This window comes from Mus caroli, unplaced genomic scaffold (genome assembly GCF_978045245.1).
Source record: "Mus caroli unplaced genomic scaffold, Mus_caroli_1 scaffold_6, whole genome shotgun sequence".
Lineage (NCBI taxonomy): Eukaryota > Metazoa > Chordata > Mammalia > Rodentia > Muridae > Mus > Mus caroli.
Genome location: NW_028227261.1, coordinates 71,995,026 through 72,014,908, shown reverse-complemented (window position 1 = coordinate 72,014,908; position 19,883 = coordinate 71,995,026). Strand labels below are relative to the sequence as shown.

Here is a 19,883-nt window from a genome sequence, read left to right as displayed (position 1 = left end):
GTCATTTGAGCTAGTGTGATATTCTAATGTCCCATACATAACGTTAGTTACAGTGTTTATTAATCACACTTACTAATTACAAAAGTTACATGTACATCCTGAGACACTGTGGAAAAGATGTAACTGTCTCCTACCTCTACAGGGTAACCCACTGTTATAACTGAAGCCCAGATTTTAATCTGTGCCTTCTGTATAGTAACTCTTAGTTACTAATAGCTTGCCAACTACTGAATCAAAGGGAATTACTTTCTAGGAGCAAGATAGTGCTGTGCAGAGTATGCAGAAAAAAGTGGAACAGCTAGAAGCAGAACACATGGACTGCTCTGACCTTCTACGGCGACAGACGAGCGAGCTTGAGTTTAGCACTCAAAGGGAGGAACGCCTGAGGAAAGAGTTTGAGGTATGGCTTACCAATTTTTTAAATTAAGATTTATTTATTGTTATATGTAAGGACACTGTAGCTGTCTTCAGACACACCAGAAGAGGGCATCAGATCTCATTACAGTTGGTTGTGAGCCACCCTGTGCTTTCTGGGATTTGAACTCACGACCTTCGGAAGAGCAGTCAGTGTTCTTAACCACTGAGCTATCTCTCCAGCCCTGGCTTACCAATTTTTATAAAGCTATGTGTTATTCGTGCAGTGACTTCAGATTAAAGGACATTGTAAGTCAGGGAAAATGGGGACTGCTTCAATTGTATATTTGGCTTCTTTGAGAATTTTATATCCCAATAAAGTATTTTTCATTTCCCTCTAAAATATACATTAAAATTTTACATTTATTTATTTACTTGTTTGGTGTGTGTGTGTGTGTGTGTGTATGTGTGTGTATGTGTGTGTGTGTGTGTGTGTGTGTGTGTGAATCAGAGGTCAACTTGGAGGGAGTTAGTTCTCTCTTTCCATCCGTTGTGCTCTGGGGGATGAGACTGTCAGGCTCGGCAGCAAGTATGCTGACCTGCTGAGCCATCCTGCTGGCCCAGACTTGCTCATTGTGTTTCTCATGGGATATTTGGAAAGTTTAGAGATTCTTTACATGTTGAGGCTCAGAAGGCAAGCCTGGAGGAAGTTTGGTGTGTACAGCTCTTAGATGATTAGGATGCTTTAGTGACCTTTTTTATTTTTACATTGTAGAGGATTATACAGAGTCTTGCACGTGCTAGGCAAGGGCTTCTTACTAAGCTTTGTCCGCATTTCCATTTTAGACTGAGGTAGTTGTAGATTTGGCTGTGGTTTAAGAGATTCAAACAGGATTTGTTTACTTACTGGGTTATGAGAGGAAAAAATAATGTCAAAGATTTTTTAATGTTAACCACCAATAGTTTATAATTAATAATGCTTGTATGTGAGTATGTGTTAATTGAGGGTTCAAAATCAGGTCATCAGACTTGGTAGCAAGCACCTGCTGAGCTGTCTCCCTCTCTCCCTCTGCCTGCCTGTTAGTCCGTCTGTCTGTCTATCTATCTATCTATCTATAGATACAGGATTTTATACTCTAAACTAGGCTGGCTTAGAACTTACCATGAAGCCTACTGGTCTTGAACTCATGACAATCCTCTTACTGTATTCTCCTGTGTTTCAAGATTATAAGTACGTGCAACAGACTCTGCCATCAATGTTAAAGATTTTGACTTGAACAAATAGATGACTAGTGTTTCCATTTACTGAATGGGAGAGGTCAAGTCTGACTTGACTGTTAAATATCTGGATGGAGAGATCAGGCAGCCCCTTGAGTAGAAGTGCATGGGTTTTTGGGAATTTTACTGTAAGGATATAGAGATGCAACACAAGTTTTATTTGGAGGTTTTTAAAATACTGCAGTCCATAGGTCTTTGCATTTCTATAATTTCTCCCAAGAGCCATTTATTGATTTCTAGTATGGTTATAAGCTGCAAGAGGAATTGGTGTCCCACTCTGCATACTCGCCTTTGACTTAAGCCTGTGCATTTCTTTCCTTTTCTATTTAGTTCTTTGTCTCACCTCTGGTTTAGGTTTTTTCTCCAGAGGATGACTCTCGTGTGTGTGTGTGTGTGTGTGTGTGTGTGTGTGTGTGTGTGTATGTGTGAGGCAGTTAGGAAGGGACAGTTGTTTGTGGTAGGGGTGGATGCATAGAGCTCTGACTTTTCATATTGTTGATTAAAAGTTTTGAGATTTAATTTGCATATGGTAACTGTACCCATTTGAAGTGTACAAGTTACTGGTTGACAGTATTCACAGCACTGTACAATCATCACAGTCAACTGTGCAGTGTTTTCACTACCTCAGGGAGAAACTTGATCCTCACTAGACATTACTGTTCTATTTCTCAATCCTCGGGGCATAAGCAACTACTTATCCTCTTTCTCTTCTTCCTCTAGATAGTTCATGTACATGCAGTTGCAATATTTGGTCTTTGTGATTGACTTTTTCACCTAGCATACATAATGTGTGCAGTGTTTAGACATGTTATAGTTTATATCTTTATTCTGTTCTTCTTATGACTGAATGCTATTTCTTCAGACATAGCTTGTTGTATATGTTAGTTGATGGATATTTGTGTTATTTTCACATTTTTGCTAAGAGTAACAATGTTGTAATAAACATTTGTATCTACGTTTTATGAGGCTGTATGATCAGTTCTCTTGTGTGTTGTGAAGAGACACCATGATCACAATTTGTATAAAGGAAAACATTTAATTGGGGCTAGCCAACAGTTTCAGAGGTTCAGTTAATTATCATCATGGAGAGGAGCATGGCAGCACACAGGCAGACAACGGTGCTGGAGAAGGAGCTGAAAGTTCTATATCTTGATCCACAGACAGCAGATGACAAACTCCTCCAACAAGGCCCATACCTTCTGTAGCAAGGCCACATCTTTGTCATCTTCATCTTCTTCTTTTTTTTTTTGGCAATACAATGACTTTTTTTAAAAAACATTTTTTAATTGAATACTTTATTTGTTTCCATTTCAAATGTTATCCCCTTTCCCAGTTTCCCCTCTGCAAACTCCCTATTCCATCCGCCGTTACCCTGCTTCTATGAGGGTGCTCCTCCACCCACCCACCCACTCCCACCTCACCGCACTTGCATTTCTCTGCACTGGGGCATCAAGCCTTCACAAGATCAAGGGCCTCCCCTCCCATTGATATCAGATAAAGCCCCTTCAGCTCTTTCAGTCCTTCTCCTAATTCCTCCATTGGGGTCCCTATGTTAAGGCTGATGGTTGGCTGCGAGCATCCACATCTGTATCTGTCAGGATCTGGCAGAGCCTCTCAGGAGACAGCTGTATCAGGCTCCTGTCAGCAAGCACTTCTTGGCATCAGCAATAATGTGTGGGTTTGGTGTCTGCATGTGGGATGGATCCCTAGGTGTGGCAGTCTTTGGATGGCCTTTCCTTCAGTCTCTGCTCCACTCTTTGTCCCTGTATTTCCTTTAAACAGGAGCTGTTCTGGGTTAAAATTTTGGAGATGGCCCCATCCCTCAACCAGGAAGCCATGTCTAACCTCTGGATATGGTCTTGATAGGTTCTCCCTCCCCTTTGTGGGGTATTTCATCTAGTGTCATCCCCCAAGGGGTCCTGGGAGGCTCTTGCTTTCTTGGCATCTGGGACTTTCTGGTTGCTACCCCGAGTTCCCCATTGCTACACACTTCTGTTCAAATTCTTGACCCTTTGTACATTTCCTTCCTCCCATACCTGATTCTGCCTCTCTTTCCACCTTCCCATCCTCTCTTCCTCCCAAACCCCTCCCACCCTGTACTTCCCTTGATTATATTGTTCTCCCTTCTTAGTAGGACTGAAGCGTCCACTCTTTGGTCTTCCTTCCTCTTGAGCTTCATGTGATCCATGAGTTGTATTGTGGGTATTTCACGATCTTTGCCTAATACCCACTAATCAGTGAGTACGTATCATGTGTGTTCTTTTGTTACTGAGTTACCTCACAGGATGATATTTTCTAGATCCATTCATTTGCCTGTGAATTTTGTGAAGTCATTATTTTTAATAGCTGAGTAGTATTCCATTGTGTAAATGCACCACATTTTTTGTATCCATTCCTCTGTTGAGGGACATCTGGGTTGTTTCCAGCTCCTAGCTATTATAAACATGGCTGCTATGAACATAATGGAACATGTATCCTTGTTATACTTTGGAGCATCTTCTGGGTTTATGTCTAGGAGTGGCATAGCTGGGTCCTCAGATAGTACAATGTCCAACTTTCTGTGGAACTGCCAGACTACTTTCCAGAGTGGTTGTACCAGCTTGCAATCCCACCAGCAATAGAGGAGTGTTCTTCTTGCTCCACATCCTTGCCAGCATCTGCTGTCACCTGAGTTTTTGATCTTAGCCATTCTGTGAGGTGGAATCTCAGGGTTGTTTTGATTTGCATTTTCCTGATGATTAAGAATGTTGAACATTTTTTTCAGGTGCTTCTCAGCCATTCGGTATTCCTCGATTGAGAATTTTTTGTTTAGCTCTGAACCCCATTTTTAATGGGGTTATTTGAATTTCTGGAGTCCAGCTTCTTGAGCTCTTTATATATGTTGGATATTAGTCCCCTATCAGATTTAGGATTGGTAAAGATCCTGTATGTAGCAAAATGCTGGGTCCTGTTTATGTATTCAGTCTGTTAGTCTATGTCTTTTTATTGGGGAATTGAGACCATTGATTTGAAGAGGTATTGAGGAATAGTGATTGTTACTTCCTGTTATTTTTTTAAAAAATAAATCGTTATTTTTATTTATTTATTTATTTATTTGTTTGTTTATTTCAAGACAGGGTTTTTCTGTATAGTCCTAGCTGTCCTGGAATGACAGCACCTGAAACGTCTGAGTTCTGTGTCTGTCACTTCTGTGGCCTACTTACCTCATACTCCATTTTCTTTGGCCTTTAAACAGGGGCTCAAAAAAAAAAGTGATCCCCTAGGGAGCTGCTTGGCTTTCAGCACTGATTCAGGGGTGTCGGGGTTGCTGTCTTCTGCCTCCCCAGTGTGTAGATGGCCATTACTTCCCAGGTCCTATGTTTAAACCAATCCAAAAATTGCTTTTATGATATACATGCATTCTTTTGGACCTCTTCATCTTAAGAATTCTAGCTAATAACACCAGAACATGTGTGTGGTGGTTTGAATATGCTTGGCCCATGGGAAGTGGCACTATTAGAATGTGTGACCTTGCTGAAGTAGATGTAGCCTTGGAAGGAAGTGTGTCACTGTGGGGGTGGGCTTTGAGATCTCCGTGCTTAAGCTACTCCTAGTGGCTGCAAGCAGAACAGTTTCCTTCTGGCTCCCTGAGGATCAAAATGTAGAACTCTCAGCTCCTTCTCCAGCACCATGTCTGCCTGCATGCTGCCATGCTTCCTGCTATGACTATAATGGACTGAACCTCTGAACCTGTAAGGCAGCTCCAACTAAATGTTTTCCTTCATAAGAGTTGCCTTGGTCATGGTGTCTCTTCACAGCAATGAAACCCTAACTAAGATATCATGGTAACTTCCTGTTATGTATGTTTCATATTCCTAACAACAGTGCATTAGCTGATGGATTGCCTCACGTTTTCACCAGTCTTTAAGATGATAAACACCACAGTTAGTTTCATTTACTGTGAGGTCAAATATCCTGCCATGTACTTACTGGTCATTTCTGTATCCTTTTTTTTTTGTGAGAAATATGTCTAGTCCCATTTGCCAGTTTTAGAGTGAGTTATTTGTACCATACTAATAAAAGATGTGTATAATGTGTATAATGGAGAAACTGTAATGTGTGTATAATGGAGAAACTGGGTGTGGAATATCTACAAATTCTCTGTGGTAATGTGAAGCATGAACTTTGCAAAGATATAGTTACATGCTTACCAAAAGTGGAGTAATTTTTATATGGTTAAAGTGTGTATTTAAAAAAATCAGTATAGTATAAGAGAAGATGCTAATTTCAGTAAAAAAGAATTGGGTTTTATTCTAAGTAATACTTTAAAGTTATTGTTTTACTTGTGTTGAATATCTTTTCTGGCTAATACAGGCTATATAATGATATGTTTTTTTAAAAATTATCCCCCAATTTTTAAAAAGATTTATTTATTTATTTTATGTAAGTACATCATAGCTGTCTTCAGACACGCCAGAAGAGGAAGTCAGATCTCATTCAGGATGGTTGTGAGCCACCATGTGGTTGCTGGGATTTGAACTCAGGACCTTCTGAAGAACAGTCGGTGCTCTTAACCGCTGAGCCATCTCTCCAGCCCAGGAATTGGATATTTTTATAATTTTAAAACACTACGTGGTTTTATATAGCTTGTTGGAAAGGCTGATAATAGAGTTTCAGGATAGGCAAGGCTACACAGAGAAACAAAATAAAACAAAACAAAGCAAGCAAACAAACAAAGCCAGGTATAGTAGTCAGTGCTTTGGATGTTGGAATAAAGTCACTTGGATGGCCTTTACTGTATAGCTGTGATGCAGCATTAGACAGTAGCGGGCATCTTTGTGGTGGTAATTTAATCAATTAATTTAATAGCTAAAATTATCTATTTTTATGTGTATGACCATGTGCACCACATGCATGCCTGATACGCTTGGAGGTCAAAAGTGGGTCTTAGCTCCCCTGGAATTGGAGCTACTGATGTTTGTGAGCCACACATGGGTTCTGAGTCCTCTGCAGGAGCCACAGACCTACCTTTATTGGTGTTTGTACGTGCGTGTACCGCGCAGCATGTATAGAGGTCAGATGGCAACTTGTAAGATTTGTTCTTTCTTTCTCCCGTGTGTGTTCTTGGGCATTATTCTTTCTTGGCATCAAGAACCTTTACCTACTAAGTTCTTACTAACCCCATTGCTAGTTTTTTTCTTTTCAGACAGGTTTCTCTGTGTAGCCCTGGCTGTCCTGGAACTCACTATGTAGACCAGGCTGGCCTTGAACTCAGACATTCACCTGCCTCTTCCTCCCAAGTGCTGGGATTCAAGGCGTGTGTTACTAATTTTAAGCAAGTCAGTTTTGACTTACTGGAGAAAGAGTTTAATATCTAAACTTCAAGACATGTCTATGGGTAGTTCCATATTTATTTTTTTTCTCTGTAAAGTATTTAACTGCTCTGGTACCTATTGACTTATGTTAAGGGTCTAAAATTATTTCAGGCAATGTTATTTTTTTAATTATTGAAAATGTAAATTAATTTTATGTATGTATATATGTATTTCATATATGTATGCCTGGGTATTTGCTTTCATGTATGTTTATGTACCATATATGTGCCTAGTACCTGCAGAGGCCACAAGAGGGCCTCAGATTCCCAGGACTGAAGTCACAGACTATTGTGAGCTGCCACAAAGATACTAGGAATTGAACCCAGGTCTTCTAGAAGAGTAGCCAGCTAATTTTAGACTGATATGTGATTATTCTTAGTTAGTGGTATAGGTTTTTATTCCTATAATAAAATACATAACTGAAGTAGCTCTAGGGAGGGCTATTTATTTGGGGTTAGGGCTTGGGGTACAGTTCACCACGGCAGGGGGAGCAGTCAGGAAGAATAGGGCTTCCCCAGACCCAGTTCAAGGGGTTCTCTTGAAGCTCCCCCAGCCTCGCAGGGCAGTGTGGTCATCTGGGAACAACTTGTTTCTTTTTTCCATTTACTCATTTCCGTGCTGTGTGTTTGTGTGTAACTGAACTCGCCACAGCATGCATATGAGGTTCAGAAAGCAAGTACAGGAGACCACTCTTCCCTCCCACCATGTGGGTTCTGGGGATTGGTCGCTGATCACATGGCCTGGTGGCAAGCATCTTTACCTATGGGCCCATCTCTCTTGCCCCCTCCCCTCCAATTGTTATTTTTATTCTACTTATGAAAAGTGGATCAGGTGTCATCTGCTTATCTGTTATTTTTTACATTTAAATACCTTTAAGTTTTGTTTTATTTTGAAATGAATATATTAGCTGTGTGCCTCAATGGTGACACAATGAACAAGAAATTAAATTTCTAGAGAACATAGTTTGCTACTTTTATGTTCAATTTTGTAGACCATTACTAAGAATTCTAGCTTCTTAGATAATTATAAGTGGTATTTTAATAGAATTACAGCAAAATATCTAATGTTAAAGAAGTTTTCTAATATTTTAATTTAACAAAAACATTTTTAATATCAATAATACCCAGTTAAAGCATCTAATATAATGGATATTTAGCCTAGTGAATGGTTTAAATTTTGGTGAATATTTTAAGTTAAATTAATTAAGTTTTTGTGATCATTTTCTAATAGTTATGTTGTATGAAGGAGGTTTCTTATGTGCCTGGACAAAAAAGTATTTATGTACACATTCATATACATAGCAGAATATATTTGTAAAATGCTATACCATTGTTTGACTTTGTCATTGTAGTATGGATCGATGGTTTCTTAGATTAAAAAAACAAACTCCCTGTTCAATTTTACAAATGTGGTGCTAGATACTGTTGAACCAAGGGAAAAACGAACTGGAAAAAAGAATGTCTGTGGCTTTTGTAAACCTCGTTGTAATAAGGAGAGTTTATTATCGTGGGAAATAAATCTTAACTCAATAAAAAAGAGACAAGGGAAGATGCAAACCCAATTCTGAGAGGACGGAAGGGGCTCTTGAAGATTGCAGGGGAGGGCAGCTGCCTGCAAATGAATGCTGAATTGCTTCTGTCAGTCACGTCCTGTAGGAGCACAGCACAGGGGAGTAGCCTTAGGAACTAAACGCCTGCCCCTCTGGAGGGGGAGGGAAGGGAGAGTGTTCTTGCTTGTCCTCCTGCCCACGAGGGTGGCCTTGTAAGTCCATCTCATCTCGTTAAGCCTTCCTGCATCTGTCATCAGCACGCACGTACTGATTGCCAGGTATAAAGAGGCAAATGACAAAGGACTTGATGTGTGGTCATATTTGTAAGTATACATTTAAACTCAATAGGTCATATTCCTAATGGATTCTGAAGTTCGAAATGCATTAAAAATTTGTAAAATACTGTACTTGCTGAAGAAAAGGTAAAGGCAATTAAATATTCTAATGACACTTATTTATCTGTTCACTATTTATTTATATGTCATGGGTGTCCTCACATATGTGTGCCATGGTGTACGTGTGGAGCAGAGGACAGTGACAGTAGTTTATTCTCTCCCTCTACTTTAGGGTCCTGAGATCAAAGTTAGTTCCTTAGGCTTGGCAGCAAAGGTAAAGGCAGTTTAAAAAGAAGTTAAGTTAGTAGTACCACACTGAATCCTAGAACACATCAAAACGATCATCCATCATGACCAAGTAGGCTTCATCCCAGGGATGCAGAGATGGTTTAATATACAGAAATCCATCAATGTAATCCACTGTATAAACAAACTCAAAGACAAAAACCACATGATCATCTCATTAGATGCTGAGAAAGCTTTTGACAAAATCCAGCACCCCTTCATGATAAAAGTCTTGGAAAGAGCAGGAGTTTAAGGCCCATACCTAAACAAAATAAAGTCAATATACAGAAAATCAGTAGCCAAAATTAAAGTAAATGGAGAGAAGCTGGAAGAAATCCAACTAAAATCAGGGACTAGACAAGGATGCCCACTTTCTCCCTCCTATTCATTATAGTACTTGAAGTTCTAGCCAGAGCAATTCAACAACAAAAGGAGATCAAGGGGATACAAATTGGAAAGGAAGAAGTCAAAATATCACTATTTGCAGATGATATGATAGTATATAGAAGTGACCCTAAAAATTCCACCAGAAAAATCCTAAGCCTGATAAACACTTCAGTGAAGTAGCTGGATATAAAATTAACTCAAATCAGTGGCCTTTCTCTACACAAAGGATAAACAGGCTGAGAAAGAAATTAGGGAAACAACACCCTTCTCAACAGTATAAAATATCTTGGCGTGACTCTAACTAAGGAAGTGAAAGATCTGTATGATAAGAACTTCAAGTCTCTGAAGAAAGAAATTGAAGATCTCAGAAGATGGAAAGATCTCCCATGCTCATGGACTGGCAGGATAAATATAGTAAAAATGGCTATCTTGCCAAAAGCAATCTACAGATTCAATGCTATCCCCATCAAAATTCCAACTCAACTCTTCACTGAGATAGGGCAATTTGCAAATTCATCTGGAAAAATAAAAAAACCTAGGATAACAAAAACTCTTCTCAAGGATAAAAGAACCTCTGGTGGAATCACCATGCCTGACATTAAGCTGTACTACAGAGCAATTGTGATAAAAACTGCATGGTACTGGTACAATGACAGACAGGTAGATCAATGGAATAGAATTGAAGACCCAGAAGTGAATCCAAACAGCTATGGTCACTTGATCTTTGACAAGGGAGCTAAGACCATCCAGTGGAAAAAAGACAGCATTTTCAACAAATGGTGCTGGCACAACTGGCGGTTATCATGTAGAAGAATGCAAATTGATCCATTCTTATCTCCTTGTACAAAGCTCAAGTCTAAGTGGATCAAAGACCTCCACATAAGATTAGAGACACTGAAATTAATAGAGGAGAAAGTAGGGAAAAGCCTCGAAGATATGGGCATAGGGGAAAAATTCCTAAACAGAACAGCAATGGCTTGCTCTGTAAGATCAAGAATCGACAAATGGGACCTCATAAAATTGCAAAGTTTCTGTAAGGCAAAAGACACTGTCAATAAGACAAAAAGGCAACCAACAGATTGGGAAAGTATTTTTCCCAATCCTAAATCTGATAGGGGACTAATATCCAATATATACAAAGAGCTCAAGAAGCTGGACTCCAGAAATTCAAATAACCCCATTGAATATGGGGTTCAGAGCTAAACAAAAAATTCTCAATCGAGGAATACTGAATGGCTGAGAAGCACCTGAAAAAAATGTTCAATATCCTTAATCATCAGGGAAATGCAAATCAAAACAACCCTGAGATTCCACCTCACACCAGTCAGAATGGCTAAGATCAAAAATTCAGGTGACAGCAGATGCTGGCGAGGATGTGGAGAAAGAGGAACACTCCTCAACTGCTGGTAGGATTGCAAGCTTGTACAGCCACTCTGGAAGTCAGTCTGGAGGTTCCTCAGAAAATTGGACATAATACTACTGGAAGATCCAGCAATACCTCTCCTGGGCATATACCCAAAAGAAGTTCCAACTGGTAATAAGAACACATGCTCCACTATGTTCATAGCAGCCTTATTTATAATAGCCAGAAGCTGGAAAGAACCCAGATGCCCCTCAACAGAGGAATGGATACAAAAAATGTGGTACATTTACACAATGGAGTACTACTCAGCTATTAAAAACAATGGATTTATGAAATTCTTGGACAACTGGATGGATCTGGAGGATATCATCCTTAGTGAGGTAACCCAATCACAAAAGAAGTCATTAGATACGCACTCACTGATAAGTGGATATTAGCCCAGAAACATAGAACACCCAAGATACAATTTGCAAAACACAAGAAAACCAAGAAGAGGGAAGACCAGTGGGTAGATACTTCATTCCTCCTTAGAATAGGGAACAAAATACCCACGAAAAGAGTTACAGAGACAAAGTTTGGAGCTAAGATGAAAGGATGGACCATCCAGAGACTACCCCACCTGGGGATCCATCCCATAATCAGCCACCAAACCCAGACACTATTGCATATGCCAGCAAGATTTTGCTGAAGGGACCCTGTTATAGCTGTCTCGTATGAGGCTATGCCAGTGCCTGGCAAATATAGAAGTGGATGCTCACAGTCATCTATAAGATGGAACACAGGGCCCCCAATGGAGAAGCTAGAGAAAGCACCCAAGGAGCTGAAGGGGTCTGCAACCCTATAGGTGGAACAACAATATGAACTAACCAGTACCCCCAGAGCTCATGTCTCTAGCTGCATATGTAGCAGAAGATGGCCTAGTTGGCCATCACTGGGAAGAGAGGCCCCTTGGTATTGCAAACTTTATATGCCCCAATACAGCGGAATGCCAGGGCCAAGAAGTGGGAGTGGGTGGGTAGGGGAGCAGGGCGTGGGGGAGGGTATAGGAAACTTTTGGATAGCATTTGAAATGTATATAAAGAAAATATCTAATAAAAATAAATAAAAAAAGAAAATAAAAGTTAACATTCATGGAAAAAATTAGTAGTACCACACTAAGTAGAAGTTGTGATCTGCAAATTTTATCCATAGTATTCCCATTTTTGTTTTCTGATTTCTTGTTACCAATACCTAATTGCAGTGGAACTTTTGTTAACTGAACTGTTTTATATGGTGAGTAAATCTGTTTTGTTACTCAGACCTTGCTGAGTAAGAAAATTGGTGTCTTATTAAGTGTTTTATTGAGTTACATTTATGTTGGTCTGTGTGTATGTTTATGTGTGTATATGTACATGCATACATGTGTGTTTGTGCATGTGTGTGTGTAGGGGCACATGTGGTGATCAGAGGCCTTTTAAGAGTTAGTTCTATTATGTGGATTTTAATTTAGGTTATCAGGCTTGGAGGCAAGCATCCTTACCTGCTGAACGATCTTGTCAGAGAGATACAGCAATGTAAATGCTTGCAGCCCGTGTCAGTTGGGGACATAGAGGACCCGAGTTTGATCCCCTGGACCCATGGAAAAAAGCTGGGCATGGAGGCATACACTTTTAATCTTAGCACGAGGGAGGCAGAGGCAGGTAAAGCTCTTGGCTCACTGTCTGTGTCGGGTCTCTGCAAACACCAGGGCCAGCAAAATAACAATCTGCATGAGGCAAAAGGAAATCCCGTCCAGCAAGACTTAGCTGGTGTTGGTTCAGACTTCCAGAGTCTGACACTGGGCAGTTTATTTTAGACATATTTAGTACAACTTTGGATAAAAGTTTCGAGGTGATGTATCACAGTAGAGCTCAAGGCATGACTATATTGAAATTCTTTTGCAAACTACACATGATCTCTTCCATAAGAATGGGTTCTGTAGCTTAAGAGCCTAGGGAGGATCTGGTGTGGTTTGCTCATTATAGAAATCACCCAGCTATGAAATACATGTGACATCTCCCGTAAGGATGGATTCTACTGACTAAAAAAACAATGCTTTAGATAAAGATCTAGTGAGAAAGTATGTGTGTGTGTGTTTGTGTGTATGTTAAACATAATAGTCTGGGGGATTTAGGTATAGCCTGGGCATGTCTCCAGGCTATCAACTATATCTGCGCCCCGTTTTCCCAGCAGAAAACAGGTCTATACCCCTGCGGTCAGGGTCAGCGTCAGTGTCAGGGTCAAGGACTTAACCCTGCATGTTTAATATTCCTGGCTTTTCTAGTGCTTATTTGTGATCACAGGGGCCTCATGCCCTCTAGAGCTGTCCAGTCAGCCTAGCCTATTTGTTGGGTACCAAGCCAATAAGAGACCCTGTTTTAAAAAAGAGGGACAGAAACCAGGCAGTGGTGCTGCACATCTCTAATCCCAGCACTTGGGAGACAGAGGTAGACGGATCTGTGAGCTTCAGAGTGGCCTAGTCTACAGAGGTAATTCCAGGACAGCTAGTGCTACATAGAGACACTCTGTCTTGAAAAAAACCAAACACACACACACACACACACACACACACACACACACACACACACACTCTCACACACTCTCACACCCCTGAGGAGCAATGGTCAGATTTGACCTTTGGCCTCCACGTGTCTATATGCATGCATGTGTACCTTTGCACATGTGTATGTACCTCCCATGAAAACACACATATACACACACATGCACACGCCTGTGTGCACACACCTTTAAGTGCTAGAGAGAGAGATAACTCAGTCACTGAAATACTTGTTGTGCAAGCATGAGAAACTGAGTTTCAGCCCCAGAATCCACATAGAAAGCCAGATGTGACTGTCTTCATGCACACTTGTTATAAACCACAGACAGAGACAGGCAGATTCTTGGGCCTTAATGGCCAAGCAGCTTAACAGAATTGGCAAGCCATAGGTCCCAGTGAGAGACTCTGTTTCAGTAAACAAGGTGGATGGCTCCCAAGGAGTGGCACCAAAGATTATCCTCTGGCCTCTACATGTGTTCACATGTTCACATGTGTACTTGCATATACATGCATGCATGCCTCCATATACATACCCTCACACACAAATATGCACACACACATATATGCACATATATGTATATACATATGTACAAGAGTCCACATCAATGTTCAGAGTAAATAACACTGTCTAAGATAATTAACTTGAACAAGGATAATAAAGAACTCAAAAGATTTTCTTAGTCGTGACCCCTCAGTATATGACTGGCTAAATGGTTATGGTGCTTCTGTCTTTAATATACATGGGTATGTTGACTCTTGGGAGCTATTTTTTTTTATAGTAAAAATAATTCAGGGGCCTTTTACATCTTCTTCCATTTGTAAGTAATTTTTGTATGTGCATACATGTGTGCGTGTACTGTAGCACATGTATGGAGGTCAGAGGACAACATTTTGGGATAAGTTCTCTCCTTCCAAAGGGGTCTCACTCAGGGCAACATGTTTGATGGCGAGCACCTTTACCTCCTGAGCCATCTCACTAGCCTGAGAACTTCTGTTTATTGGCTCAAAGTTTAGCTGGCTGTGGTGTTGCATGCTTTTGATAGCAACACTCAGGAGGTAGAGGTGGGCGGATCTCTGTTGGTGTGTAAGGGTAGGCTGAGTTCACAGTGAGTGCAAGGGCAGACAGGGCTATACAGTGAAACCTTACTTACCTCAAAAACAAAACAAAACAAAACAACAACAACAAAAAAACAGGATAAAGAATGGCTAAGATCAAAAATTCAGGTGACAGCAGATGCTGGCGAGGATGTGGAGAAAGAGGAACACTCCTTCATTGTTGGTGGGATTGCAAGCTGGTACAACCACTCTGGAAATCAGTTTGGCGGTTCCTCAGAAAATTGGACATAATACTACCAGAGGATCCAGCAATACCTCTCCTGGGCATATATCCAGAAGATGTTCCAACCGGTAAGAAGGACACATGCTCCACTATGTTCATAGCAGCCTTATTTATAATAGCCAGAAGCTGGAAAGAACCCAGATGCCCCTCAACAGAGGAATGGATACAGAAAATGTGGTACATTTACACAATGGAGTACTACTCAGCTATTAAAAGGAATGAATTTATGAAATTCCTAGGCAAATGGATGGATCTGGAGGGCATCATCCTGAGTGAGGTAACATATTCACAAAGGAACTCACACAATATGTACTCACTGATAAGTGGATATTAGCCCAAAAACTTAGGATACCCAAGATATAAGATACAATTTGTTAAACGCATGAAACTCAAGAAGAACGAAGACCAAAGTGTGGACACTGTGCCCCTTCTTGGAATTGGGAACAAAACACCCATGGAAAGAGTTACAGAGATAAAGTTTGGAGCTGTGAAGAAAGGATGGACCATCTAAAGACTGCCATATCCAGGGATCCATCCCATAATCAGCTTCCAAACGCTGACACCATTGCATACACTAGCAAGATTTTGCTGAAAGGACCCAGATATAGCTGTCTCTTGTGAGACAATGCCGGGGCCTAGCAAACACAGAAGTGGATGCTCACAGTCAGCTATTGGATGGATCACAGGGCCCCCAATGGAGGAGCTAGAGAAAGTACCCAAGGAGCTAAAGGGAACTGCAGCCCCATAGGTGGAACATTATTATGAACTAACCAGTACCCCAGAGCTCTTGTCTCTAGCTGCATTTGTATCAAAAGATGGCCTAGTAGGCCATCACTGGAAAAAGAGGCCCATTGGACTTGCCAACTTTATATGCCCCAGTACAGGGGAATGCCAGGGCCAAGGGGTGGGGGTAGGTGGGTGGGGGACTGGGGGGGGGAGTGTATTGGGGACTTTTTGGATAGCATTGGAAATGTAATTGAGGAAAATACCTAAAAAAAAAAAAAACAATAAAATACCAAACAGGATAAAAAGGCTTAAAGTTTAGTGACCGTTTTTCCTCCTCCAGGTGTGGGATGGTATTGTGGATAAATGTTAATGAATGTATAATAAATTAGCCTTTAAAATATAACAAAATGGATTATTGAACAACTATTATAGAATTAGTCCATTTGTGACGATTAATCGCAAGCTCAGAATCAGCTTTACAAGATGGATTTTCACCATATTGGTTACATAAAAAGTTGTTCAATAATAGGAGTTAGCAGATGATAGAGTCTGGAAACATCATCACTTTCCACTTATATGATTTTTTGCTATTCCGCAGCAAACTACAAACGTCTAGGACATGGTCCTATATGGGGCACCAGCGAGCAGTGGCTAAGTGATGGGTATTTGGGCGAGTGGTCTGCCCCAGTTTTCTTGCTGGTTATTTAGTAAGATTTATATTATTTAGTGTACAGGAAGTTTTCCTCAACTACTCCTTATAGTTCACATATAGACTCCTAAGCTAAAATGTATTGTATTTGAGGAGAAAAGAGTATAGTGGTCTCAGCTCTCCTGTTCAGACATTGGTCACTCACTGACAAGTACTTTCCTAACTGCGATGGACCTTTTGGAATCCATTCAAGCTGCAGGGTAAGGACAGATGCAGCGTGGGGAACATCTGGGTGAGTTTGCTTAGTTCTGGTGCTGAACTGGATTGGCAGCTCAGGCCTGGCTTGTGATAAGGAATACACGCCAAGGCTGGGCAGGAGACAGCCTTCTTGATGTTGTTGTATTTGAAGGATGAAAACTCACTTCCTTAAGGGTGAAAGGCTATCTGATTGTGCCTAATATTATTTAGTGATATGCAAGTAAGATAAAAAGAGCTCTGTTGACCCATAGTATTTCCTAGGCTAAAAGTCTCTCAGCTAGTATATTGTGATAAAGGACCTGTCAATCATCAGATGAAAAGCAAAGTGTGTATTATAGGAGGAATTACATACTTGAGCTGGCAAAATGGCTCCACAAGTAAAGGCGTCTACTACTAAGCCTGGTGATCAGAGTTAGAGTCCTAAACTGCACATGGTGGAAGGAGAGAACCGGCTCCTACCAGCTGTCTCTTGACCTCTGCATACACATACCACCCCAATAATTAAATGTAAAAAAACCAAGAACCATGTTTGGTTTTATGTGATTATAGAAGCCCATTGTTTTCAGCGTTAGTAAAAGGATGCATTATATTATAATATTTTATTACTGACTAAGCTCTATGTAGATAACTAACTTATATGTAGTTAAATTTAAGACTTTGGATTGAATGTGAACTTTAATCAGAATTATGTTATACTTTGTGCCACTAAGGTTGTGATTGTTAGAATTAAATATCTGGTACTTGTGTTAGCATTCTTTGTATTACAGGATGTGTGTGTGTGTGTGTGTGTGTGTGAGTGTGAGAGAGAGAGAGAAAGAGAGACAATGTGGAGAGAATTGTACGTTGGTGTTACTATAGCACCCTCTGCTGGACATAAGAGTTATTTCACCAGACTGGAAGATTAAAAAAAGATTATGAGTGCATTTATTTAATTATGCCTGTCAACAGGCCCCACTCTTGGGAGGTGTTTGCTTAAAGACTTGGTTATTTTTTTTTATTGCCTTGCTGATTTATTGATAGCGAAAGTTATAATAAACAGCATGTAAATTTGTTTTCTTTAGCACACTTCATTCAAAATGGGAAGATATGAAAAAAACCCATGTGATCTCCAGCTTATTATTTCAGCCTGTTTCATCTTGTTCTGTCCTGGAAACCTGGAGCTTTATCTTGATGTTTTTGAGTGGGATCCAGATTAGTAACTAGTGACTGGATTATATGTATAAGAAATAAAAATATGTTGTTGATTCTTTAATACAGAATTATAAACTATATTTAATAAACTATGAGACCAAGGAGAGAGCTCAGCTGGTTAAAGTACTCCCTTGCATTTGATCCCAGCCTGGGGATATGGAAACGGTCAGGTCCCTGGGCCTCCCTGGTTCCCTGGGTTGACCTGCTTGCTGAGTTCCAGGCCCATTGGAGGGTCTGTCTCAACCTTCCTCTAAAAACTTAAACACAAACCAAACTAAAAAATGGTACTAGAGCCCAGGTGGCTGCCTAAGATGGTGGAAGGGCAGGTTCTAGTACTGGATGGCCGAGGCCTCTTCTGGCCTGAGAAGCCCCTATGATTTCCTAGCCCTGAGCCGCATTTTTTGGCCCACTGTGTGAGGCATGCTGCCCCCCACAAGACGGAGAGAGGCCAGGCTGCCCTGGAGCGCCTCAAAGTGTTGGGTGGGATCCCTCCACCCTATGACAAGAAAAAGCGGATGGTGGTCCCGGCCGCCCTCAAGGTTGTGTGGCTGAAGCCTACCAGAAAGTTTGCTTACCTGGGGCATCTGGCTCCTGAGGTCGGGTGGAAGTACTAGGCAGCGACAGCCACTCTGGAGGGGAAACGGAAGGAAAAGGCCAAGATCCACACTCAGCAGAAGTAGCTCTTGAGGCTACTGAAACAGGCAGAAAAGAATGTGGAGAAGAAAATCTGCAAGTTCACAGAGGTCCTCACGACCAGGGGACTGGTGTCAACACAATAAAGACTGTGCCTCAGGCCTGCCTGGCCTGCCCTTCCTCCACCACAGACCAGGGAAGTGGGGACCAAACGTTCCTTAGTCACTGCTCCTGTGGATAGCGGGGGCATTTAGACATCTGAGAGCGCACCATCTGCTTGAGTTTTATTAAAGTGAAAACCATGGAATGACTTGAGCTTCAGTGTTGAAAATGAGTAGCAGGGCTGCCCCACCCACCTCACCCAGTACCATATTCTGCCACTATGAAAATGAGGGCTACACACCCGGGCTAGGATTTAGAAGTGCATGCCTAAGATCCTGACCAAGTAGAGGCACGACCTTTGCTCCTTCCCAACAGACCACAAGGCAATATTTTTCTGGCGGATTCTATGTGCTAATAAATTATTTGACTTTTAAAAAACTGGTACTTGGAACTCAAGATGGTGCTTGAGAAATAACACCCGGGCTGGAGAGATGGCTCGGCCGTTAAAGCCTGGTCTACAGAGTGAGCTCCAGGACATCCAGGGCTACGCACAGAAACCCTGTTTCAAAATCTATATAAAAGGGGGGAAAAAGATGATGTTATAGACAGATTCCTTTGTCTTTTGGATTTATACCATCTATAGTTTTCATATCGGAATTACTGTTTTCTGCCTCTGGAGACTTATTTTCTAGTGTACTAAGTCATTCAGACATATTGATAAGGAGGGTTAGTTAGAGAGAGGACCCAGCACTTGAAAACAATGGCTGCCCAGGTTTGATTCCTGGCACCAACATTGAGTAACTCAGCAATTGCCTATAACTCTAAGGGGACCCAGGGTCTTTGGCCACCACAGACACTGCATTCACTTGCACCTAGGTCCCCCTACACGTAATTTAAAGAAATAAAAAATACATCTTAAATAAATATTGAAAGGACTGGGTGTGGTAGAAGTGCATTTAATCCCAGCACTCGGGAGGCTGGGGCAGCCACATCTTTGTGAGTTCCAGCCCCACTAGGTCTACACTGGGAGATCATCTGAAGTAGAAAACAGTACTGATATGGCTGTCAAATCTAAATAAAGCAAGTAGCACAGTGTACACAAGTACCTTGTATGTTGTGTGCTTTGAAACACAGAATGATGCAGAATGACTCCTGGGAATGCAGGCCCCACATCGTGTCTAGAGAGGACCATGGGACAGAAGGGAACTTGCCAAGCCTATGTTCTGTGCTATAGCAGCCACCATGGAAGTGTGTGCCTGGAAGTAGAGTTTCTTCCTAATTGATTACATGGAGACTGTACCTCAATAAGATTAAAAAAAGAAAAAGAAGCAAGGCTTTGGAGCAGTCTTCTTGGGCATTGTTTTTACACCCCCTTCCTGCAAAGGATGAGACGTGGGGCTAGATACACCTGTAATACTAGGTAGGACTTGGGATGCTGAGGCAGGAGGATCGTGGGTTCTAGGTTGGCTACACAGCTTATGCCATCTAAAGTGTTAGTTATAATC

At 41.1% G+C, this 19,883-nt stretch overlaps 1 protein-coding gene and 1 pseudogene across 3 annotated transcripts in view; both read left to right on the top strand.

The window, feature by feature from the left end:
* Nucleotides 1–19,883, top strand: part of Ccdc171 (coiled-coil domain containing 171) — a 366,744-nt gene that overhangs the window by 61,110 nt on the left and 285,751 nt on the right. For 2 of the 3 annotated variants that reach the window (XM_085839202.1, XM_085839200.1), the window contains exon 7: nucleotides 254–400. The exons of the other annotated variant lie outside the window; for it this stretch is intronic. In XM_085839202.1, the coding sequence (XP_085695328.1) occupies nucleotides 254–400 (147 nt within the window). The remainder of the gene's footprint in view (nucleotides 1–253; nucleotides 401–19,883) is intronic. 3 annotated transcript variants of the gene reach the window in all.
* On the top strand, nucleotides 17,983–18,422 carry LOC110292342 (large ribosomal subunit protein uL13 pseudogene; annotated as a pseudogene).